Below are 25,536 nucleotides of genomic sequence, written 5' to 3' on the forward strand. Positions count from 1 at the left end.
TCTTCCTGTGAAAAAGTATAACAGTTTCTGCAAAAACATTATGAACGTGTGTTACTATTGGCCCGGCCTTTGAAAGGTTTCTGTTTTAATGCTGGCAAGGATGATCCCTTTAAGCTTATTTCCTTTAATGTGTTAGATTTTTTCCTGTATTGTTTAGGCAGTGCTTGGTATAATCTCTGCAATCTACTTAATTTACCTTTACACCATTAACTTAATGTCTTTTCAGCTGTCTCTAGAAGTACTGTCTCTGATTTGTTTGGTTTTTTTTCTTTCCTCTGACAATATTTTAACTCATTGAGCAACTGCAACTGATATTGAGGTTCAGTAGTCTGTTCAGTTTTGCTCATATTGTGGTTGTTATTCTAAAGGCAGATAGATTTCTCGCCTCCACTTTGACTTACTTGTCTGTATTTTAGAGAACAGCATTTCCTTTAATTGAAAAAAATCAAAAGTAGTACTTGATCACTTAATTTAATCCTTATGAAAATTAATCTTGGTTTTGCGCCAGTAGACTGTAGGTCTTAAGGACATCTGATGTTCGTCAGAAGAGACAATAAAAAAGCATCAAAAAGTTCACATTATAAATCCACAAAAAAAAGGGCGATCCCTTATGGTGTTTTAGGGATCCCAGAAATGGTGAACATAAGCCATTTTTCCTTCTTTTTGTTGTTGTTGTTAAAAGAATGGAATATTAAAATGTGTTTCATTGCATTATAAATGTAAGAAGAGCTCACACATTTCATGTAAAGAGTTACAGTGAGCTTCAGTAAACCAGTGATCTCTCCAAGAAGTTAATTTTCTAACAGATGACGTTTTTAAGTTCTTGGAGTTTCTCAGACACAGTGGAATGGCAAACATTTTTTATACAGGAAGCTTTAGAAGTTGAGAGGTTCTGGATTGTCTCCAGATCTCATGCTACTTCTTACAAAACATGAACACATCCCAGCTGTGTAAATATACTGTTAGTGTTGGCAGGATAATTTCTAGAAAATGTATGTGCACCCAACACTTATTTTTCTGATTTGGATTTCTTTTAGCAGTTGTGCACATTAACATCTTCCTTACAAAGTTGAAAGCCCCGGAAAATTCTGCTGCAATATGCCCTTTGTGGTGGAGTTGAGGTCACTGTCCTCTTAAGTCTTCTAGGCCAGTCCGGACACTTGGAGCAGAATTCCTCCTTGCCAGTATGTGAAATAATTGCTAAGTCTTTTAGAGATTTCTTCCAACATAAAAGTAACTGGCTTGTTTATATAACTCGGTTGGGATAGTTTTGTGGTTTGTGGGGCTTTTGGAGTTTTTTTTTTTCTTTTTTAATATCTGCAACAAGGTATTTCTATAATTGAATGAAGAATGGAATTGGCCTCAAAGGCAGGAATTGCAGTTCCTTTTTGGTATTTGGGTATGATGAGGTAGCCTAGGGCAGGATTCACCAGACTCTGATCTTCAGGTTTTCTGTAAGAAACTAGGCAGAAGCGTGGCTGGTTTCAGTATGTCTCACAGAGCCAGGAAATAGTGCTACTCAGCTCGCTACATAACACTCTCTCGTGCTGAGCTTTTAGAAGGGTACAGATATAGAGGGTATCTGCTGAAAAGTGATGGGATCGAAAGAAGGAATGTTTACCTTTTGGGATTATTGCCTCAGCTCAGGCGTTTTAGCTGACAGAAGGAACACGTTCCTCCTCTTAGAAGTCAATTTATTTCTCACTGAAGCTCGTCCAAGACTCTGCTGGATCCCTCTTGCTTCAGTTAATTGCCTGCAGCACGCTGTGCCAGCCCGGGTGCGGTGTTAACACCTGGATTTTGCTATCCTAATGTTTCTGCATAAGTGCTTTCCAGCTCATGCTTACTGAAAAGAGCTTCATGAAGGAGCGAAGCCTGGTTTTGGTGGGTCGTTGGGTGATTGCATCCAGAGGGTAGTGGTCAAAGACTCAAAGTCCAGATGGAGATTGGTGACACGTGGTGTCCTTCAGGGGTCCATACTGGGATTCAGACTGTTTAATATCTTCATCAGTGACATCGACAGTGGGATCGAGTGCACCCTCAGCAAGTTTGCGGGAGACACCAAGCTGAGTGGTGCAGTTGACACGCCTGAGGGAGGAGATGCCATCCAGAGGGACCTGGACAAGCTGGAGAAGTGAGACCTTGTAAACCTCATGAGGTTCAACAAGACCAGATTTAAGGTCCTGCACCTGGGTCAGGGCAACTCCCAGTATCAATACAGGCTGGGGAATGCACAGATTGAGAGCAGCCCTGCAGAGAAGGACCTGGGGATACTGGTGGATGAAAGGTTGGACTTAGCTGACAATGTGCACTTGCAGCCCAGAAGGCCAACTGTATCCTGGGCTGCATCAAAAGAAGCATGACTAGCACGTCAAAGAAGGTGATTCTGCCGCTCTATTCTGCTTTTGCTGAGAGAGTTAAGAGTTCTTCAGGCTGGAGAAGAAAAGACTCTGGGGAGACCTTATAGCGGCCCTGCAGTATTTAAAGGTGGCTTATAAGATGGGGACAAACTTTTTAACAGGGCCTGTTGTGATAGGACAAGGGTTAATGGTTTTAATCTAAAAGAGGGTAGATTCAAACTAGGTATGAGGAAGGAATTTCTTACACTGAGGGTGGTGAAATGCTGGTACAGGTTGCCCAGAGAGGTGGTAGAAGCCCCATCCCTGGAAACATTCAAGGTCAGGCTAGATGGAGCTCAGAGCAACCTGATCTAGTTGAAGATGTCACTGCAGCGAAGTTAGACTAGATAACCTTTAAAGGTCGCTTACAAACCGAACTATTCTATGATTCAGTGGTTCTTAGCCTTGGTCCAAGACAGCGAGTCATTCCGATCTGTTGGAGACCTTCCTGAGGATGAAAACTGAACTGCATTGTCTTCAGCAATATAATAATTCTGAGTGGTGCTAGGAAGCACTACAGCCTCACTATCGAGTTGTCGTAAGCTGTGAGAACATCCTGTGTTTAGTGGACAGCCTGTTTTAAAATTCTGCACCACACATCTCACACAGCTGCGGGAGCCTCTCTTGAGATGGAGTTCCAAGGTCTGCCTTGATCTTTTGAGGTGATGAGAAAATTGTCAGGTTAAACACTGTCCAGAGAGTCCAGAAAAGAAGCAGAAGGTAGCGACTATAAAGATGCCATGTACTGCACAGAGAGGACCTCCGTGTTTACTTGACTTTGTTCCCAGAGATGATAGAAGCTAGTCTGACTGTGGTATTAAAACCATTCAGTACTTAAAAATACTTAAAGATCAATGCCCAAGTTCTTTGAAAGAATGAGTGTGTAAATGACAGGGACAGAAATTTTGGAATATGATGTTCAGGTGATAATAGATCAGCCTCCCTAGGGATGTGGTAGAATCCCCATTGCTGAAGGTGTTAAAGATGCTGTCTGACAGGGTGCTGGATAATTTGATTTAGGCTCCCTTTCCCATGATGGGTTGGGCCAGATGATCTTTCAAGTTCCCTTCCCATCTGAGCTGTTCTGTGATTCTGTAATGCGCTCCTGAGGCAGAATTTCATGGGGAATAAGTACAGCCAGCTCCACGTGCTTCAGAGAGATGCAATCTATGGAAAACTGATGTTAGCACGCAGGACCGTTTTAACTGCCTAAGAATTTTTTTGTTTTACTGTACAATTCTATGACATCTGGTCTGTAAACTGAAGACATTGTTACCCAGAGTTCTTTAGCATCCATATAATACCATTGGAAAGAAGCTTTCTTGTTGTGACATACTGGCTATCAGACTTGGGTAGGACTGGCTTTTTTTTTTTTTTTTGGCACAACCTTTGCTTTGTTTGCTGAAGGCTTCATTAAAAACTGACATGTGTAACATATTTAAAAGTGTTCTTGTTTTGGTGTATTAATTATAGAGGAATGAGAACTGGGGTGTTACTAAGAGCTTAGGTGCCAAGGTGATAAAGCTGTGGTCTTCAGAGAAGACCAGTGGCTTCAACGGTCTTCACAGAGTGACGATTCAGATTGTTGTGATTTTGCATTTGGGTAAGGAAGGGATTGACATGCACCAGTGTTGGGTGCTATTGGCTCATTAAGATGTCACAGTTCTAGTAGATCAGCAGAATTGCATCAACCTAGAGGAGTTCCTCTAGTGCTCAAAGCAAAGAGAGGCTGGAGCTTCAAAGGAGACCAGTAGGTTTGTTTACAGAGTGCTGTTACAAGCAGAATGATCAAATAGTGGTTTCTGCCATGTGCCAGATCCATTTTTCTAATGCTCTCAGCTTTAGATTTATGGAGCTTTGGACTTCAGTGTATTTCTCAGTGTTAAAATGGTTTCATCTGTATTATTCTTTGTCCAAATCCATTAGGTAGGTCCTCTGAAAAGATTCAACTCCATTTTCTTATTCCAAGATGATAAAGCTGTGTGCTATTGGGTTCTTAGGATAGAAAGCAGAAATTTAAACTGCTCTAAATTCTGCAACTGAGAAGTTAAAACTTCCTTTAAGTTTCAGCTTCAGCATTGAGTTATAGAAAGTGATAGGCATTTGCCAGGAGGACGTTTGAAGTACTCTTCAGGTCTCTGCAGTCATCACTTTAGTTTTTTGCCTGCCAGTTCATGACTTTCCAGGATTCTGGTTTAGTACATACATAAAAACTTCTGGCATTTTATATTGTATGTGAAAAGAAATCGGGTCTATAATTTTTACATATCAATGCAGTTCCCAAAGCAAAATGTTTCTGTCCTTTCTTTACGTATCATGACATTACTTGTTGCTGCTAATGTTCTGTATTAGTGTTCAGCCAAAGCTGATGGCAAAATACATGAAGAACTTTCTACGGCAACTTAGAAAAGATCTGAGGTTGAGAGGCAGAATAAGAGATGAATGTATTTTTGGTACTTCTTTAACTTCATCCAGGATTTCATTTCATTCATCCATCTGGTCTCTCTCAAAATGAATGCAGTGAATTTGATTAAAAGAAACAAGGCTTTTAGGTCTGAACTAGCATGCTGGCAGATCTCATGATGCTTCTGCGTCATTTAGACCCTGCATTTTTAGTCTCTTAGTGTGAAGCAGAGAAGATGAAGAATCATTCCATTAATACAACTCTGTTAATATGTTACTTTTAGAGAAAACACTTTTTTCTTTAAAAAAAGCTTTCCTAGTCTTTAAAAATAGCTTTTCCTTTATTTTTTTTTCCTAGCTTTAAATAAAAAATAAGGTGTGACTATAAAATTTTACCTATAACTTGATTTATTGCCTGAATTACACAAAATTGTTCTGTATCTGCTGTGTAGAACTCGGTTTGTCAAAATTATTCTGAAGTTTATTCCTGAATTCAGTGAGACAAGGAGCATTCCAATAGGGTATGTAGCTTCCTATTGAAAACAGTGGTAAAAAATAATAAAATTGGCCAATTCTTGAAAGATGTAATCACAAAGAACTGCTGTACAGTGGGTAGGGGAGAGGCACGTTATCAGGAATTTTCACTCAATCCGTATTGCTTCTGGAATAAAAATAGAGACTTTCAAGCACATTCCTCAAACCAAATATTTTGGGCTATATTTTTTATGTTTTCCTACTCTGCTAATAGATGATTTGTTCTGAAGACTCAGAAGTGTCTTTCATTGAGCTGTTTGAATTCTTGCTGTTGCACAGACAGGAATGGTGCGCTGCGATACGGCTGTGGGAACCCCCGACTACATATCGCCTGAAGTCTTGAAATCACAAGGGGGTGATGGTTATTATGGACGGGAATGTGACTGGTGGTCTGTAGGAGTTTTCCTTTTTGAGATGCTGGTTGGTAAGTAGCGATTCCTTCTGCTAATGAGATTATCGCCGAGTCCTTATTCTGCTTTTAGCTGTACAGCAGGGGGCTGGTTGTGCCCTCACCTAACAGCTTCTGACTTTTGGCTGATGGATTCCTGTTCCCTTTGCTTTCTGTCGCTCTTTACGCTGCGACAGCTGCTCGCGTGCTTGCTCAGTGATTAGTTCTGTCACTCGGCTCAGCTTAAAAACTAATTCTTAAAATAGTTTTAACTGGGGCCAGCTACTTCACCATCTCATGCCGGCTTGAGTCACCTCAGAGGCAGCAGCAATGGCTTCTGTTAGGGCAAAATGGCTGTGGAAGCACAGCTTGATTCTGTCTTTTGTGCTTGAGTCAGGGTTTTCCATTAAAATACACTGGACTGCTGTGACAACTAACATAGAGTATAATCTGTTAAGAAGATGAGTCATCTGCATCTTAAAATACAGTGAGGATCAGTATTATAGTCGGGTAGCAAAATACTGATTATGGAAGGATGGAATCGAGCATATAATTATTAAAAATCCAAATCAACATCTTCTGGGAATATTGCAGATCTGATGTTTCTGGTATACTGAGCCAAGAAAGACATTTAGATATATGATGCTATTACAATCTCTCTGTTTTTCAGAGTTAAGGCATTTTGACTTACAAAAAGTATGATTTATAGTTAATAGTCTCTCATAAACAATTTTAGCAATAAATAGCATTCATCAGTTACTAAAATAATGGACATAGCTGACCAGATATTTTCTCAGAGCCGCTTTCCCTGCCCCATCTTTTATCTGAAAGAGAGGATTCTTCCCTTTTTATCCTTCTAATGAAAACATTTTTTAAAAGAGAAGGTGGAGAGGTAAAGATTTTGCAGGATATCAATTATAAGAGGGAGCCTGTACCTTATTAGGACAAAAATCCATAAAAAACCCCCTAAATCTACATTTCAATGTATCACACTGGTTTTATTCTGAGGGTTCAGTATGTCTTGCTAGGTTAAGAGCCTTATTTGCTGTGATTACTCCTAGGGTTTGGTGTGTATTGGAAAATTTCTAGTATTTCAAGTGTAATTTTTCCACCCAAAGTGTATCTTGTTTTAATATTTGAAGCTATGCTGCTTTTACTACATTTATTTCTTTGGTGTTAGTACTCACAATATTTTCCCCTGTGTTTGTTCTGGACTGAAAACTTTGCTTTCATTAACTTTGTGATTTTTTCCCACACTTTTCCTGAGTGAAATAACAATTTTGTTTAGGTTTCAGTTTTAGCCATGCCGTGGTTCTAAATGTGATTAACACCATGCCCATCCTTTCAGCTGCATTCTTGTCTTCTTTGTGCTTTGCATGAAGCCTCCGTTGTGCTTTTTTAAAATTTTCTTAGTCTAAGCGTCTTTATTCCCCTGAAATGGAAATGTGATTTTCTATCTGTGCAATCTTCTTGAAATGTTAAAACCTGTTCCACCTTTATGCTGATAATTACAGTTACAGGGCCTGTGATTTTTTTTTTTGTTTATTTGTTGTTCTCCAACTGTCATAGTCCAGTCCCAGTTGCATTTCCTCTCTGACCATGCAACTTGGTTTCCTTCAGTGACTTTGTTTACAAACACAGTATTTGAGACTCGAGGCAAATTCATTTGACAAAGTGTCTAGAAAAACATGCAGCTTCTTTTCAGTAGGAACGTAGCTTTGCTGGTCCCTGTACTTGAACTAGGAATAATAGGACTATTCAAGACAGGTCACCTACTCCCACCTACATATTGTTAAGAGGCAGGCACTGATAAAATGGTTTGGAATACTTAATACAGACTAATTTGACCTTTTAGGAAACCCTTATCCTTTTATTATCCGGTCGTATTTATTTGATTTCTTCTTTTTCACCCCCAACAACATGTAATGTAAACCAATGTTATTGTTCTCATTTCCATTCTTAAATAGCCCTATGAATTTCAAGATCCCACTAACAACAGTTGTTCTTAAAAGCCTTTGTGGACTTTCATACTTGGTTTTGCCTTGATAATCTTGCTTAGTTTCTCCATATTCCACACATGGGTAGAAAGTATCTATTTTTGTTTGTGTTTATGTATCAGTTTCTGCCTATGGTCTTCTAAAACTTTGCAGTTTGAAGAAAGCACAGAAAGGTTCTCATGTTATGGTTTAAGTAAATACACAGAACTAATGAAAATGGTGTTACTTTTAATTGTGCACTTAAGTAAAAGCTAATGTGTTTGTGAGAGAATGAATCCTAGCACTGCTTTAGTTGCATGAGTTGGGATAGTTTTGAGGTATGGCCTAAATCAAAGCCGTGTCTGAGAAGGAAGACAACTGGGACAGGGAAGATTTGGAAGAAGGGTTGGCAGCAGGTACCTGTGAAATCAGTTGAGCACAGCGATTGCACTCTCCACCCCTCAGGATGTACTGGTATCGCAACCTAATGCATTTATTAAAAGTCTAGAAGTTGAATTCAAGCTGGTACTTGCTATTTTCTTATTTTCCCATAAAAAGAGGCTGAAGGCAAGATTGTTGCGTTTATATTCCTTTTGAAAACCGAATGGCATTTTTTCTGCTGGTCTGTTTTTTTGTGTACCTAGCATCTGAAATGTTTAGTACCTCCCTGGGATCACGCAGTTGGTCGGCTGCCTGCTGCCTGCTGGGTGATGTGTGCCTGCACCTAGTGTACCAGGAGTACCTCACATGATGTATTATTCGTGTTCTCATTTAAACCTATGGATTAGTTGTGAGAAAGGATTTATGTAGAAGTTGAAGCATCTTGATTACTGTCTGAAGCATCTGTGTGTTCAAGATGTTGTCAGTTAACTTGAATGTTAGTTGCCTTTATCCATACCAGTTCTTCTCAGTTGTCCCAGTTTTACCTTTCTTAAGGATATGTCTGCAAAGAAACTGGAGTCAACTAAAGATTACACTGCAAACCTTTGTGTGAGGGAAGGCTTTTTAAGAGCCACCTGCGTATTTTAATATGGGCGTCCAAGCTTGTATAATTAATCAGTCAACAGGATTTATTAATATGGGTTTAACAGTGCAGTAACGTACTGTGAAGGCTCCTGCTTGGAGCTGACTTGCCTTGGGCAGCTCCAGGGGTTGGCAGGGTAGACCTGCATGCCTCTGAAAAGGTCTGTGGAGAGCTTTGGTGGATTCCCTCCAAGAAATGTGCAGGAGCAATTCTTTAATGAGTTTCAGTCCATTTTACCTATGGAAGCTCTTAAAGATGGGGATTTATGTGGTTGTCAGCCATCATGTCAGTTAGAAAACACTATGACAGTCTTCAGGTAGATTAAATGATGTAATTCCGTAGCTAGAGTTTTGGTAGTGATATGCAGGATGGAAAACAGGCTGGTTTTGTAACACAGGCATTTGGAGAAGGAATATTTTTGGTAGTATACGTTATTTTGTACCTGCATTCTATTTCTTTTTTAACTAAAAGAATATTTTATGTAAAACTACTTGTAGACTTTTCTTTATAAATTTTGTCTTCTTCAACTTATTTGACTTGAACGTGACTCCAAATCACGGTCAATTTACTGTGGGTTTTTTTCCAGGCGATACTCCTTTTTATGCAGACTCGTTAGTCGGAACATACAGTAAAATTATGGATCACAAGAACTCATTACATTTCCCGGATGATGTGGAAATCTCTAAGCATGCAAAGAACCTTATCTGTGCCTTTTTAACTGACAGGTAAGTGTTTGTATAATTCTGGTACTGTTTTTATTTTGGATGATGTTAATGCATTATAAAAATTAATTTGCCCATTACTTCTCCTAATCTCTGTTCAGATCGCTTCTGCAAAATCTCCTGCTTTCTAGTTTTTTCTTTTGGGGTGTTTTTTCCAGCTATTGTATTTAATTTCTCTGAGCAGTTCTGACAGCTCTTGTTAACAACACTATTTGGGCAAAAAAGGCAAATCCTTCCAATTGCAGTGTATAAAACTGTAACAAACCCGTAAGGTTGAAAGTAGTTTGTAAGCTCCGAGGAAGGGACCAAATTGTTGTGCTCAGCATCTAAGTGGATATTACTTAAAAAAATGAAATCAAACCCTTTATGAAAGTAAACATGCATTTACTGAGTTTGTTTAAGCTTTCTTGGAACGTTTGAATGTTCTTTTCGTTTGCTTTGTTGTATTAATTGACATGTGTAGCTAACAAAGTATAGGTGACAAACCAGCAAGGATATTGTTTTGGCTTTAAATAGGTCCTAGTGGTCTTCCTATGTGGAACTAAGCTGTTGATATTAAGCTGTGTAAGGTTCTTCTTGGTCTGAGAACTTACATTTTCTTTAGTTCCAGAAATTAGAGATAATAATCTGTCTCTCTGATCTAGAAAAACAGTGATGGAGGTCTAGTTAACTCTGGATTGATGGTTGCAGCAGGACTGAACTTGGCTGCAGCATAGAGTCTAGCCATTATGGAATGAGGGATTAGGAAAAACAATTGCCTTATGATGGCTCTTGCATTCAAAGAGCGGTTGTTTGCTCTGTTAAGCAAGATCGCGGTTACTCAGGAAGGATGTGCTTTAACAGTATTTTTCACCCTTAGTGGCTGAAGGGTAGAGAGAAAATAGGAGTAAAATTTAATAATGTAAATGCGACGAGGTGTACTTCCACTACGTGTGTCCATCTTCCTGTTTATATTTAATACAGTGCTTGAGTGATTTATTTGAACCAGATGCCTTCTTTCCGTATGCGTGATCACTGCTGAAGCACTTAAAGAAGGAATAATCACCGACTGTATGATTTATTAGTTCTTTCACACACATTTTTTTTGTGCCCTGTTCTTGTAGATGGTTTTAAGAGGGACTCTTCTGGTCAAACTGAAAATTTCTTGTTGCACTTAAGATTTATTTCACTGCAAGTATCAGCAAAAGTTGTGTCAGGGTTAGTTATGAGGCAGAGGATGGAATTCTTAAAATACTTATTTCAGTCCAGCTTTGAATAACTGTTCTGTGCAGTAAGTTAGAGTTTCCTTTGCTTGCGTCTTAAGGTTTGTCATGTGGTTTGGCAGACACAGCACTTCTGCAGTTTTTTTTCCCCCTGAGGGTGTTGGGTTTTGTTTGTGTTTTTAGTTTTTTCTTGGTTTTTGCCTCAGTGCTCTCTTTCTTGCTTTACTCCCCACGTGGCAGACTCCAAGTTGTGGACATTTTAGCAGTCGCAGAGAGAGTGCATGCTAAGAAACAGAGTACATTTTATATAAGAAGCTACACACCAGTGGTTGGTGGGTTCTGAATTTTTTTTACACTTGACCATTAATGTGCTTAACACAGACAATCTTTGCTGCTTCTGAGCAGGTCAGAATTTAAATAACGAAAAATCAAGTGCTGTTTTTCCTAATGTGAATTTGGCTTAATCGCTATGTTTAGAGATGTGCGACTTGGGAGAAATGGGGTGGAAGAAATAAAGCATCACCCTTTCTTCAAGAGTGATCAGTGGAACTGGGACAACATTCGAGAGAGTAAGTAAATTAGGTTAGAAGTTCTATTTCTATTCAGTATTTGCAATCACAGTACTGAAAAAACTTTAGGCTATATAAATGAAGAATTTTTTTTCTGTCTGTTAAATGATCTTGCACAAACTTTCATATTTATCATTTGTATTATAAAATTATCAGCAAGAGTTAGTAAATACACTTTTTTTCCTACTGGAATTATCCTGACCTTTATCATGCTTTTAATGTACAGATTTCTGTTTTGAACAACAGAACTGGATGAAGAATTTTGACCAAAACAAATGTTAGTTATTTTGTTGTGGTTTTTTAACTGCCTGTAGTTAAGAGATTGGCTTGAGAGCAGTTTTGTCAGTTTTACTGCTTTTCACTTAGGACTTTGTGAACTTGATAGCTTTAGGCAAAAAGCAAAGTACATCAGTTCATGAGTTGATCGTAACTTCAAAATATATTTCCTGCAGTTTCTTAAAATGGTGATTATATTTAGAGTTCCATTCTCAAACCTTAGCAAAAACATATTGTGCAATAGATATTCTGTACATTAGGCAGTTAAAACAGATTGCTGTAGGAGAAAACATGTTCACAGTGATACTTACAGACCTGCTTCATGGTTAGTATGTACTTACCAAGCAGGACAACTTATGTTATCGGCTTTTTAACATTATAGACATATCAGTAATAGCAAATGGCTGATTCTTGGAATGAAGTTGATCTTTTCTCCCCTTTTTATAGCTGCTGCTCCTGTTGTTCCTGAGCTAAGCAGCGATATAGACAGCAGTAATTTTGATGACATTGAGGACGACAAGGGAGACGTGGAAACCTTTCCAATCCCCAAAGCCTTCGTGGGAAACCAGCTGCCTTTTATAGGATTTACCTACTATAGAGACAATTTGTATGTGATACTTTATTATGCATTTTTAGAAACACACCTGCTGATTTTTCTTATAGCCTACCTTCTGTCATTCTAAATACATAATTTATCCATTGCATTATGTTAATTTATGCCCAGCTGTGAAGACAGAAAATGCAGAGTTTAAGGTGAATATATAAGTAACTACTGCTATTGTTTTGGTTATTTTGATAACTCTCATTAAAAACAGTATTTTCATATGTACAAAATCATACAGTCTCTTTAAAAAATCTTTCAGGGTTAAAATACTGATAGATTTGTAATTTAGTTATAAAATGATGTTTTATTAGCAGCTTTAGAAAATTTTACACGAGATAATAGCTTGCTAGGACTTGAATAGTTAAGAAATAATTGTATTGATTAAAAAAATTATAAGCTGCTGTGGATTTGAAAGCATTTTATATGTTATTCTTCACTTAAGAAAAGATTCAAATCAGGAAGGTACACTCATAGGGAAGTAAAACAAGCTTCATTCTGAGAATAACATAGGACAAATTAAGATTTGAAAGAACTGATTAAAATGAGTTGATTGGCAAGGTTTGCCACAATTGTTGAAAAGTTGATTGGAGCTGGAGGGATTTGGTTTTGTTTTTGACAGGTTGCTAAGTGACTCCTCGCAGTCTTGCAGAGAAAATGAATCTGTGCAATCTAGTAAAAATGAGGTTAGTGCCTTTTTTGTAAGTATTAATGTTATGTTTAATTAATTTGGTAAAATCTCTTAAGAAAAGACAAAATGTAAAATAAGTTTTCAAGAAATTTTGTGGGGGGCTTTTTGTCTCTTAATTGTTGTCAATAAAAATGATATTTTCTATTTACAGGACAGCAAGGAGGTAAGTATATTATTTGAATTATTAAAGGAATCAAAAAATTCCTACATAATTCATGTGAAATATATGTTCACCGAATTGTTAACAGTAAACAAGTTGGATTTGAAACAGTTATACACAAGTCTTAAGGTACTGTGTTATAGAGATGAATGAGTACAGATTTTTTTCAAATTCTTTTGGCATCTAGGATTTGTTTGGAAAACTAACGTGTAAGGCTGTGTTTGCGACAAGCAGCATCACTCTTGGGAAGGTTGTGAATTTTGGCTCCACGCTTGCCTGCGTGATTCACAACTGATTTATCCAGAGTTTGGAAAAGTAAATTGTCACCTGTAGTGATAAAGGAATGTTTAAGTCGTGCTCTCAGTTGAAGTGAATGTATGGAATATTTTTATCCATCTTTTGAAGACTGACAGTTGAATTTAAATTCACAGATGACAGAGAAATGCTATAGAATTTTTGACTGCTTACTTACATCATTATGTTCCTTAAACATTTGTATTATTCACGTGGGGGTAGTATATTGTTAACATTTCTTTAAACTTAAAACTCCTTTTAAAGTTTAAAATATAATTCTGCAGTGGTTAGATTTAATGTAACATCCAGCAAATTCTGTTGCTATGGTTCTGTATCTTTAAAATCATGCAACTTAATACCTTGTAATGATATAACCTTCAAGTGATGATTCTAAAGCAGTATAGTGGAAGATTGAATTGATTTTCCTAGTTTTCCGTTTTATTTGTTTTTTTAATTTGAATTACACTTATTCTATGTGATAGCATTTTTAAATGTGGCCCATGCTTTTGTCACATTTTACAGTTTCAGAAAAAAATAAGCAAGCTGGAAGAACAACTCAGTAATGAAATACAAGCCAAAGATGAACTAGAACAGAAGTACAGGTGAGACTGTTCTGACACGTTTGCTATGTTTATACAGAAGTTTTATTACACCTTTTGTTTTTGAATGCTTGAAAGCTTTTTAATCCCCTTTTGGTATTCCTGACCCGGCAAGCAGGGGTAAATTTCTGTCTTATTCTTGCTACTCCTGTGACTACTGTTTTATTTCTTCCCCTCTTTAACTCTCCCTAAAATTCTCTGTTGTTTGAGTAATTTCTGCAGTCCTCAAAGCTTTCTGTGATTGATGAAAACAGAGTATCTTACGTAAAACTAATGAGACACATGCAAACATTCTGATTTCTGTATAATGAGCAGGGTTTAAAAATATTTTTCAAATTTCTTCAGGTCTTCTAATGCTCGTTTAGAGAAGATCGTGAAAGAGCTAGATGAAGAGGTATGGTCCATGGTTATTTCTTATAGGAATTAGAACTTTAATATTTCTGTGTGGCTTTTTGCTTTAACAACAAACTACTTTTGAGTAGCTCTGTGTATAGCAAGTAATACCAGTTGATTTCTTGATATTCTCAAGCGTAAAATTGTTGTCACTGCTAAAATATTTTTATTATGATTTCTATCCTACAAATACACATTTGTTTCCAGAATACTTGTTTTTTTACTGTGTTTTTATTTTGAAGGACAGCATGATATAAATAACCCATGTATGTTTCAAAAAACTGAAGGCGTGAGAGTGATTTTGCTAGAAAAAGGATGCCGTTCTTTGCATTGTTCAAACGGCGTCACTAAAAGGACCCTATTTCTTGCCCAGCTTTGCAACTTAGTGCTGCTACAAATTCGTGCTATCATTAGCGAATGTGTACAACTTAATACATTGCTCATCCAGGCACATGTCAAGACCTTACATTACACGCGTGTTTCTGTGCTTCCTGAGTCACTGCTGGGCACCAGATGTGCCAAATACAAACAGTGAAACAGTCTTTAAGTTGGGGAGGGGCTCTTTATCAGGAAGTGCAGTGATATGATGAAGGATAGTGGTTTTAAACTGAAAGAGGGGAGATTTAGGTTACACCTTGGAAGAAGTCTTTTGCTTTGAGGATAGTGAGCCACTGGAACAGGTTGCTCAGAGGAGTTGTGGCTGCCCCATCCCTGGAGACGTTCAAGATCAGGTTGGATGAGGCTTTGAGCAACCTGATCCAGTGGGAGGTGTCCCTGCCCATGCCAGGGGGTAGAACTGGATGATCTTTAAGGTCCCTTCCAACCCAAACCATTCTATGATTCTATGAAGTTGCAAAAGCTCCTGGCCCTAGTTGTCCTAGGCTGAATTTGACCACATCTTCTGATACACTGTATTTGCAACATGCAAATAGACCGTGTTTTTCTCCATTACAAACTAAACCAAGTGCGTGAACTGGATTTTTATCATTTGAAGATACCACTATTCTGTATGTAATTAGTAGTGGGTTTTTTGTTTAAATACATCCAGATAACTTCAAGGAAGAATGTAGAGTCTGCAGTCAGACAGTTGGAAAGGGAGAAGGCTCTTCTGCAGCATAAGAATACAGAATACCAGAGAAAAGCAGAACATGAAGCAGATAAGAAACGCAATTTGGAAAATGAAGGTGTGTTGAACCATGTTTGAAGGGTTTTATTTTGATGTTGGTTTTTAAAAGATAAAATAAATTAATTGTCGCTTTTCCATGACAGTGATTAACAATGTGGCTTTTTGCTTTAGTTAACAGTTTGAAAGACCAACTTGAAGATTTAAAAAAGAGGAATCAGAACTCTCAAATATCCAATGAGAAAATCAGTCAGCTACAAAGACAGGTACGGCAACTTTATATATATATATATTTTAAAATAATGGCTCTTTGAACTACAGTTTTTACTAGCAGTGCATGGAGCTGAAATGTGTAATGGAGTTTCAAATGTTGTACTTTCTTGCCATGTTTTGGTGTTCAAAAGTAATCTTAAAATACATTTTTTTCTTTAATCCATAACACCTTGTAGTCTGTAATAGAAACGGCAGATGTTGTATTTTAATTATTTTTGAATTATATTCTTTATCAATCCTTAGTTGGATGAAGCCAATTCTTTGCTGCGATCGGAGTCTGATACTGCAGCCAGGTTAAGGAAGAATCAGACAGAAAGCACAAAACAAATCCAGCAGCTGGAAGCCAATAATCGAGAACTACAAGATAAGAACTGCCTGCTAGAGAATGCTAAACTCAAACTGGAGAAGGACTTTCTCAATCTTCAGTCAGCTCTAGAATCAGAAAGGAGAGATCGAAGTCATGGATCAGAGATTATCAGTGATTTACAAGGTATTCCCACAAGCGTTGTGAAGTTAAGCTTGCTTCTCGTTTCAGAAATAAAAATAGGTTTTGGTGATGTTATTTGAGCTTCAGATTGTGACTAGATTAGCGTTCTGTTCTATTCTGTAAGTGTGGGCGCACTTTTAAGACAGAATATATGATAACATTTATAAAATGTTATTGATAACTTTTAAAATCACCCCAAAGGAAGATGTTCTTAATAGTCAGATTTAGAAGCTGTTGTATTTTGAAAACTTCTATCTCTAAGCAGGTCAAATACTTTCTTTTTTCCGCTTACTGTCCTGCCTCATTGATATTTTGGTAATTTTTAGGTCGAATATCTAGCCTAGAAGAGGAAGTAAAAAATGCGAAGACTGCATTAGCCAAACTGGAAATGGAGAAGAGGCAGTTGCAGGAAAAACTTACAGATTTAGAAAAGGTAACAGCTCTCCTAAGTGAACGTGGGTGCTACATTCTTAGGGAATTTTTAAATTTGTGTTTTTATTACTTGGGATGTGGAGACAAAGTCTGCACGAAAAAAGAATAGCCCTTGCTTTCAGTGTTTAGTCTTTTTCTTTGATTTTTTCTGCTTATTGCTTTTGCAGTCTGAGATGAGGGAGGGAAAGAACAGCATTTCCCTTTAGTTCATGGTGTGTTATACTGCTAAAGAGCAGGTGCTGTACTGTACAGGTGTGGCTTAACAGTGCAGAAATAACATTTCATCTGATATTTTTTCGTAAACTCTCAATATTGCCAAAAATAAACAAGCTTCTGCTAATGTTTTTTGAAAAACTTGTTATTGAAACCAAAGTATCGAAAAAATTCTTCAGTGAACTTAATCTTTGTGGCGCTCTTATTACCGAATGTTGGTTGTTAAGACAATAATTCTATCATTGTTTGCAGCTGGGGATGTCATTGTGTGTTTTGGAGCACTTTGCCATCCATAGAAAAATATTTGTAGCAATGAGTTCTCAGTTAGCTCCTTGGTCTCCGAGCTCCCTCTTTTACCCTTAATGTACTTCCAATCAGCATGTTGCTGCTGTCTGAAATTCTGTCTTTAATGCGATACTTTTAATGTTTTATTTCAATGTATGTTTTTCCTTTAACAGGAAAAGAGCAACATGGAAATAGATATGACATACAAATTCAAAGTTATGCAGCAGAACCTTGAACAAGAAGAAGCAGAACATAAAGCCACAAAAGCACGATTAGCAGACAAAAATAAGATCTATGAATCTATAGAAGAAGCAAAATCTGAAGCCATGAAAGGTATGTATTTGACATCATGGTTGGATTTAGGTGTAAATTACATAAAGTAGATAATGTAATCCTTTCATGCTAGTGGAATCCTCAATTCCCTTGTTCCTTTTAAATATAATTAGTGTTGGAAAAATCAGTCATAGTCATTCTGTCCTTGCTTTGCTAGGTTTAAGACACAGTGTTTTAGTCTTGGAGTAAAACCAGTTCTCTGTCGCACACACAACTAATTAATTTTCTATGCTAGCATACTCTGAATTAATTTTTCTTAAATTTATATTACTAAAACTGCCTGAAACATTTTTAAGAGTTTTTTTGTATTATTACTCATCATACTCATAACTTTTTTTTATCTTCCTAAATAAAATGTACATCAGGAATTTAATAATTTAAATATATAGACCAAATAGAGTTACAAACAGTAAAGCCTTTGCTTGGCTTCAGTAGTAACCGTGCATGTACCAGTGCATCTCGTGACAACTGAAATCTCTTGGAGAACGGGATAATTACCAAACAATTCCAGAATATGACTCTTATTTTGAATTAAATGGCTTGTCTTTATTACAACTACTTAAACTACCTACGAATCCTGTCCTTCTGATTGCAGAGCATTCACAAAAATTTTGAGCATGCAGATGTTCAGAAGAAACAGTTGTTTCAGGAATTATGGCTGGATCATTTGGCATATCAGGTTCCTGAACAGCTTCAACTCTTTAAATGATTTCAACTTATCATAGTCAAAGCAACACTTCAGTAGATTTAGATGAAATATTTTTTTAAAATCCATCCTTTTTATCCATCTCAGATGTGTTGCAGATAAGCTGGAAGATATCGTGACATTCGGAAGAAGGAAATGGCTGTCAGTCAGGAGTGCTTGCAGAAGCATCCTCTGGGTGTGGGTTTACTGTGAAAATTTTAATGAATCGCTTTTCAGCAATCTTTCTCTTCAGTGTTAAAAGAATAAACGTGTTGCTTATTGTTAATATGGGATAGATTTCGTTTTCCTCCTTTTGCTTTCCGAAATTCCCCAATTTGCACTGATTGACATATTAAATCTTTTATTTTGCAGAAATGGAGAAGAAACTTTTGGAAGAGAGAGCTTTAAAGCAAAAAGTAGAAAATCGGTTGTTAGAAGCTGAAAAGCAGCGCTCCATGTTGGACTGTGATCTCAAACAATCACAACAGAAAATCAATGAGCTCCTCAGGCAAAAGGATATCCTGAATGAAGACGTAAGGAACCCTGACAAAAGGACTCTTGAATGGAACCTGGTTTTATAATGTCCTAATGTTTTCCTAGTTATAGATATTGAGGACTGTTTGTGAATGAAAATGGCAGCAAGTTGGGTTTTTTTTCTGCATTCAGACTTTTAAAAAGTCTGCTTTACTGAGCGTTGTGTCATTTTTCTCAAATATTTTCAGCATTATTGATCGTAGTACCTAATATTTTTACTTCCCGAATATAAAATACTGTGAGATTGACATGGAAAAACTAGCTTATTTATTGTGTGCTAATGCCTTTAGTCAGGAAACAGCTTTGACTTCTCAAAAGATGTGAACATGCTGTACAAAAATGTAATAGTCCTCAATAAGAGACGCTGTTTCAATGTTGCATTCCTGTGTAGATCTGTAAAATTCACAGATTTCTGTTTATTTTTCAGGTAAAAAATCTGACATTAAAAATAGAGCAAGAAACACAAAAGCGCTGTCTAACTCAAAATGACCTCAAAATGCAAACGCAGCAGGTCAACACCTTAAAAATGTCAGAGAAGCAGTTAAAACAGGAGAATAACCATCTTCAGGAGATCAAATTAAGTCTGGAAAAACAAAATAATGAACTCCGCAAGTATGCACAGTTACTTTGTATTTTTTAGTAACATTACTGATTTGTAAGTGGTTTGGGGCAAAAGCTGAGAGCACTTACAATGTTAAAAAAATTGCTGTACAAAATATTCTATTCTGCAGTGCCTGACTTAATCATTGTTTAAAATAATTTAGAGTGACTCTAGCTGAGACTCACGCTAGTGATTCATTTGTATTAAAAGATGTTTGTTATCCTGAAAATCTTAACACAAGAGTGGGAGGACTTCAGAGAAACACGTGTTTAACAGAAAGTCTAGCTACTATTTTTTTAATGGCATGGGATATCAATGAAGAGGAGAGTTACTGGCATTATTAGTCCAGGAGAGCTTCTTAGAGTTGGAAATTAATACTAAGACAGAGCTGTGAAGCATAATCACTAGAAATATCTAGTACTGAAGATGTTCAGAAACATCTCTTGGACCTTCAAATAGGAGCTGTGTAAATCCCAGCAGTTCTGCAAGGTCTTACAAGTAACATATACACCTGATAATGAACAAATAAATACATGAATAAATATTTGTTTTTTACTATAAAGAACATTCTTTTGAATGAAAAGACAAGTTTAGCATATATATCAAATGAGTCAATCTTGGCTCCTTCGTGACTTCTGATGGTTTTTCTTCCCTGTACTTTATCTTCTCTGTCAGAAGGATGCAGTTACTCGCCTAGGAGGAAGCTACGTGTGATGGTTGCTGTAATGTAAAACCCTGGCAGGAATCTTTTCTGCTACATTACTGTTCTTTGTCATGGAGTGACAAATTGACTGTCTGAGTTGTTTTAATAACAGATAAAGTCAAGATATTATGCATGTCAGTGAATACAGACATGTTTTCACAGACAGAGCCCAAGCAAACAAGAAACCCCAAATGATCTGTCAGATCAGTGCCATTTTACATAGAAATAAGATTCTGTCAGTGACTGTTTGCGTTATCAGTGTCTCTTACTGGTTAAACTGTGTGACACTGTAGTGGTTAGTATGTTAACAGTATTAAACTGGCTTCTTAACAGTGCAGTGTTCTCAGCTGTACAAGTGAAAAGAGATCTGGTACCCAGAGGAAGTCTCAGGTTTCATTGCCAGCTACACTCTGGTCAGGAGATGACTGGAGATCTTGAGAGTGTAAACACTTCTTTATTTGCTGGTTTGGAATATCTTGCTGTCCTTTGCTTTAAAGTATGTTATTTCTTTCTAGGGAACGTCAAGATGCAGATGGACAAATGAAAGAGCTTCAAGACCAGCTTGAAGCCGAACAGTATTTCTCAGTATGTTTTATGCTTCTTTATTTTTATACTAATCTGTTTAGTAAGCACAATATTAGCTTTTCCTCTTTTTGCTCAGCCATCAGGCATTTCACTCTGTAACATAAAACCAGTTCTTTTCCTCGTGCCTCTCTTCAGTCTTGTCTGCAGCTTTGTTATCATGCCTTGTTCTTGATCACTGAGCAGTGTGAAAGAGCTCGTGTTAAGAAATGTCCCAGCTTTGGAAGGCAGTCCCAAACAGAATTTAGAGGGAGGGAGGAGTCAAGCAACTCATTTTTCCACCGTGTGAATAATTTCTGCATGTTTTTGCATTCAATACCTCTTCCATGCTTATGGAAGGTAAGAGCTGTATTCTCGGAATCACACGGTATGACAAAACATCTGCATTTAAGGCTTGGAAGGAAACTCCTGCATTACAGCCAAACTTGGTAGACATCTGTTGGGATTTTTGCTGTATTTTGATAAAATAGGATAAATAGATATTGTACTTAAAAATCATCACTAGCACATGGAAGTTAATTTATATAACAGCCTGTCACACTGCAAGCGGAGGCCAGAAATCTTCTTTCAGAATTAAAGGATACTTAAGATTTTACTGTGGTCTTCAGGTTAGTACGGAGGAGGACTGTCTGATGTTTTACTAGATCAAAAAGTTGCACACATTAAAGGAGAAAAAGGGAGAGTTGAGGACACTGGACTGCTGTGGGTGGGCCAAGGAGAGGTGGTCTGCCTTGAAATCCTGGCAGTAAGTCTGCTTGCAGTTTTCTGTCACTTTACCTGGATTCAGTAATTTAGCGTACAGAGCAATATATTTTTTCTTTCGTTTTCTTTAAAGCTCTAGATTTGTATCAATTTTGAATTTCAAATGCTTGTCTGCTCTGTTTTTCCTTTTCTCCTTTACTTCTTTTTGCTCCTTAACTCTCATGTTCGTTTCATGGATTTGTATAGTTAAAATCTAAATTCTACACACCTACCTATATTAAACGAACATTTAAAATAGTAAAGAAAACTCAATTATTTCCTTTTCTTCTGATATTTAAGATTTTCTACCAAATAACATTTTTCACATTTAGAGTCTCATTAACAGTATGTTTAGAAACGTAGAGAATGTATATTGTACATCTATCGAATCACAAATGTACAAGTTAAAAAAGACATCAAAGAAGTAAAATAACAAACATTTGTGAATGATGATATGCAGTTAAATTTAGAGAGGGCATTGCACAATTACACTCTAGTTGAGTATGTGATTGAAGACTTGCATACAATGTCATCTCGTATCATTTTTTGGGTACCTTCAAACTAGAATGTGAAAGTCGCTTCTTTTTCTTTCCAACTTTAAATTCTAGACTCTCTATAAGACACAAGTTCGAGAACTTAAAGAAGAATGTGAAGAAAAGACCAAACTTTGTAAAGAAATGCAGCAAAAGATACAAGAGTTACAGGACGAGAGGTAAGTTTTACTAGTTATACACTAATACAACTTAATAAGATTAAAGTGGCTTTTTGTTGTTTTCTTCTTTGTTTTTTCTTTTCCTCTCTCCTGACCCCAGCAACCAGACGTTTTTAAAGTTAATAATATATATCTCAATTTGCAGAGATTCTTTGGCTGCTCAGCTAGAGATTACTTTGACAAAAGCGGATTCAGAACAACTTGCACGTTCCATTGCTGAAGAACAGTACTCTGATTTGGAAAAAGAGAAGATTATGAAAGAGCTGGAGATTAAAGAGATGATGGCTAGGCATAAACAGGAACTTACTGAGAAAGATGCCACCATAGCCTCTGTGAGTAATGTGAATTGTAATTCATGTAGGGGTTTTTATGAGCTTGAGTTTTGCTTGCGATTTGAGTTATTCATTGTTATTTAGCACACTTAGACACAAGTGAAACGAAAACTTACCTGATATTTTAAAAATATTTTTTTTTTGTCAATGAAATAAACCCCAAAATCTCTTATCATGTTTCCTCCGCACATCTCTGATAGTTCTTTTTTTCTGTGCCCCCACCCTTCTTACAGCTTGTCCTTTTGTCCTTATCCTGGCTTCACTTGGAAGCATTTCCATCTCTCCTGTATTGCTTTTCTATGCCTAAAGAGTTTTGTTACATGGTCACGTGTACTTTTTGTTTTGCAGTTGGAGGAAGCAAACAGGACGCTAACTAGTGATGTGGCTAATCTTGCTAATGAGAAAGAAGAGCTAAACAATAAACTGAAGGAAATGCAAGAACGTATGTATTCTCTGAACCAAATGTAATTTACCTTGAAACCAGTTTTTTTCCTTAGTAGTACTATTTCTTTTGTAATGAGCATTCATAGATTATTTTTAATTACTTTGCTGCAGAAATTACGAAGCTAAAAGAAGAGGAAGCGAATATAGGAAATATTAAAGCACAGTTTGAGAAACAGTTGTTGAATGAAAGAACATTGAAAACCCAGGTAGGCAAATGTACCTAAATGAATGCAGAGAGAGCATTCATGAATCAAATCATTTTTAATGGAAAACTTTCTGTAGTAAACTATCTATATGTACCATTAATGCTTTGTTCTTTTTGCCTGAAACAAAATATATTCATCTTTTCTTTCGCTTCTACTAAGTAGACTTCCAGTGTAGTGAAACTGCATCCTCATGGTTTATCATGGAGGAACTCCTAATCCAGATCCAGTCCACCAGCAAAAGTCTTCATTTCAGACAAATGAGTTAATATTTTGTTGTTTTCTGTCTTGATTTTTATTCTCCATAAAATGCTATATTTCTGATTTTAATCCAGGTTGGTTTTTTAGAACAAGTGGCATTTTAATCCAAAGATCAATTTTGGGGCTAGCTAATGAAAACTGAAGGGTATATTTAAATGAGTAGAAGTGTTCATAGCTAATACTTGCTTAAAATGAAAATGGTGCCATTACTTTCTTTTCAGTTTTGAGTAATACATTGAATTAAAGCAACTTTATAATGCTGGATTGCAGAGATCTTAGTTTACAGTTAAATTAAAAGTGTCCAGTCGTAGATAGGAGAGAAGACTATTTTTTCATGGTATAACTCCATGTATTTATTGGTGTGGTTTTTGTCATTTTTTGTTTGCCATGGGAAGGCTGTGAATAAATTGGCTGAGATCATGAATCGGAAGGGTCCAGTCAAACGTGGGGCTGACACTGATGTACGGCGGAAGGAAAAGGAAAATAGGAAACTGCATATGGAACTGAAGTCTGAACGAGAAAAGTTAACCCAAATGATGATCAAATATCAGAAGGAAATTAATGAAATGCAGGCGGTAAGATCCTTTTGCAATTATAGACATTGATAGCATTTTCTGTAACTCTTTTAAGTTGATACGGGCTTTAAGGTAGCGTGTCCAGTTTCTACTCCTGAATTTCCCATGACCAAAAGAAATACGCAGCGTATGTAATTGAGACTGCGTAACTTTCTACTTGCGTTTCCTCTCAATAACCGAGTATTGTGATAACAGGGAATCTTGTAATTTGTCCTTACAGCAAATAGCAGAAGAGAGTCAAATACGGATTGAGCTCCAGATGACTCTGGACAGCAAAGACAGTGACATTGAACAGCTTCGTTCACAGCTGCAGTCGCTGCACATTGGTCTGGACAACAGCAGCATAGGCAGCGGACCTGGAGATGCTGAGGCAGATGATGGATTCCCTGGTATGTTCATTTCATTAATATTTCTGCATTAATTTGGTTTATAATCTGAAGCTCTGATGATTCTGTGCCTTTTGACACACAATGTGTTTCTGCTATCATATGCTTTGATAATGATCACTATCCACCTACTAACTAAATCTGTCTGTAATCATACTTCATCTTACATTTATTTAAAGAAATTTCTTTAGAAATTCTCTTGTACCCTGTTAAAACCAAGTATTTTTTTCCACTTTATTGCACTGTGTTAGGTGGTGAAATGTAAAACTAATACTCTCTTCTTCGAGGTTGTATTTTGACTTCTTTTCTACCTTTTTCCTCCTTTATGCTTTATGTTTAGTCCATATCACTCAGTCCCACACTATGGAATCCATGTCTTTTACCTACAAGCACTCTTCTACCTCTGTCAGTATTGCCACTAAGCCTTCCAGTTCTCGCATGCTTCTCGATTCTGATTCTGACTCAGAGGAAGAACCTTTGTCTTGTTCCCACAGCCCTACAGAAGTTGATAGCACAGGTGACAACCCTGAGCAGTGTTTGGTTTTGTTCTTATTGTGTCCTTTTCTCTGTTTCAAAACTAACACTATTAATACATTATTAAAAAGAAAAACCCAAAACAAAGAAAACACAAATCTGGCAGTAATTGCGCTGCAGTGACGAGGGAGTGTTGCCATCAAAGACACGAAAATGTGTGAACAGATAACTGGCCTGTTTTCTCTAAATGTTTACATATGCTTACTGCCGTTTATAAACTCACCATTTTTATTAAAGCACTGAATAAATGAGCCTTTTGGCCTTGTTTTCAAGGTAGCCTCTATCCAGCATCTACAGCCATACCTGTATGACCCTAAGTTACTGGATACCAAAAAGTCAAACCAAGTGAATTGACATCTAATTCCTCACCATCTGAATTTACATTATTTGCTCTTAAAAATTCAGTCTTTTGAGTATCACGTTGTTTTGCCTTTATTTCAATCTTATATTTGATTCTTATGTGGTCAGGCAAGCCAAATTTATTCATTTTTTCCAGATACGTAAAGCATATAATGAAATGATCCAGCTCTGGTAAAACAGAGCTTTGTTTTACTGATTTTATATGACTTCACATACACTGTGTTGAAGAGAACTTGTATTTAGTATTAATATCAGAGGTGAGTTTTTAAATGATATTCAAATTTCTGTATTTCACTTGAGGTTCCTTTAAAGTGTGAGTACCTTCCGTCTGAAGGCAAAACTTGTTTTGGGATATTGACATGACCTCAGCAAACTAGAGCAAAGAATAATGCATTTCCTCTGTTTTCCTCATTCTCTGATCTTTGCTATGAAGCTTCTAATAAAAGAATCACGAGATAGATGCATATTTTTTTTCTTTGTTAGCTGCTGTCATGGCATCTGCATGG

The 25,536-nt window shown here is 36.9% G+C and overlaps 1 protein-coding gene across 3 annotated transcripts in view; it reads left to right on the forward strand.

The window, feature by feature from the left end:
• The window catches only part of ROCK2 (Rho associated coiled-coil containing protein kinase 2), a 110,376-nt gene that overhangs the window by 66,229 nt on the left and 18,611 nt on the right, over window positions 1–25,536 (forward strand). For 2 of the 3 annotated variants that reach the window (XM_069850501.1, XM_069850502.1), the window contains exons 6-27: window positions 5,616–5,760; window positions 9,311–9,449; window positions 11,126–11,217; window positions 11,941–12,100; window positions 12,717–12,780; window positions 13,762–13,841; window positions 14,184–14,232; window positions 15,280–15,415; window positions 15,529–15,620; window positions 15,871–16,117; window positions 16,441–16,547; window positions 17,218–17,377; window positions 18,435–18,595; window positions 19,024–19,208; window positions 20,416–20,485; window positions 21,832–21,935; window positions 22,081–22,267; window positions 22,616–22,709; window positions 22,823–22,917; window positions 23,571–23,750; window positions 23,971–24,139; window positions 24,477–24,653. In XM_069850501.1, coding sequence (XP_069706602.1) covers window positions 5,616–5,760; window positions 9,311–9,449; window positions 11,126–11,217; window positions 11,941–12,100; window positions 12,717–12,780; window positions 13,762–13,841; window positions 14,184–14,232; window positions 15,280–15,415; window positions 15,529–15,620; window positions 15,871–16,117; window positions 16,441–16,547; window positions 17,218–17,377; window positions 18,435–18,595; window positions 19,024–19,208; window positions 20,416–20,485; window positions 21,832–21,935; window positions 22,081–22,267; window positions 22,616–22,709; window positions 22,823–22,917; window positions 23,571–23,750; window positions 23,971–24,139; window positions 24,477–24,653 — 2,893 coding nt within the window. The remainder of the gene's footprint in view (window positions 1–5,615; window positions 5,761–9,310; window positions 9,450–11,125; window positions 11,218–11,940; window positions 12,101–12,716; window positions 12,781–13,761; window positions 13,842–14,183; window positions 14,233–15,279; window positions 15,416–15,528; window positions 15,621–15,870; window positions 16,118–16,440; window positions 16,548–17,217; window positions 17,378–18,434; window positions 18,596–19,023; window positions 19,209–20,415; window positions 20,486–21,831; window positions 21,936–22,080; window positions 22,268–22,615; window positions 22,710–22,822; window positions 22,918–23,570; window positions 23,751–23,970; window positions 24,140–24,476; window positions 24,654–25,536) is intronic. The other variant, XM_069850503.1, reaches the window with a different exon arrangement.

The sequence above is a fragment of the Phaenicophaeus curvirostris genome, chromosome 2, assembly GCF_032191515.1.
Source record: "Phaenicophaeus curvirostris isolate KB17595 chromosome 2, BPBGC_Pcur_1.0, whole genome shotgun sequence".
NCBI lineage: Eukaryota > Metazoa > Chordata > Aves > Cuculiformes > Cuculidae > Phaenicophaeus > Phaenicophaeus curvirostris.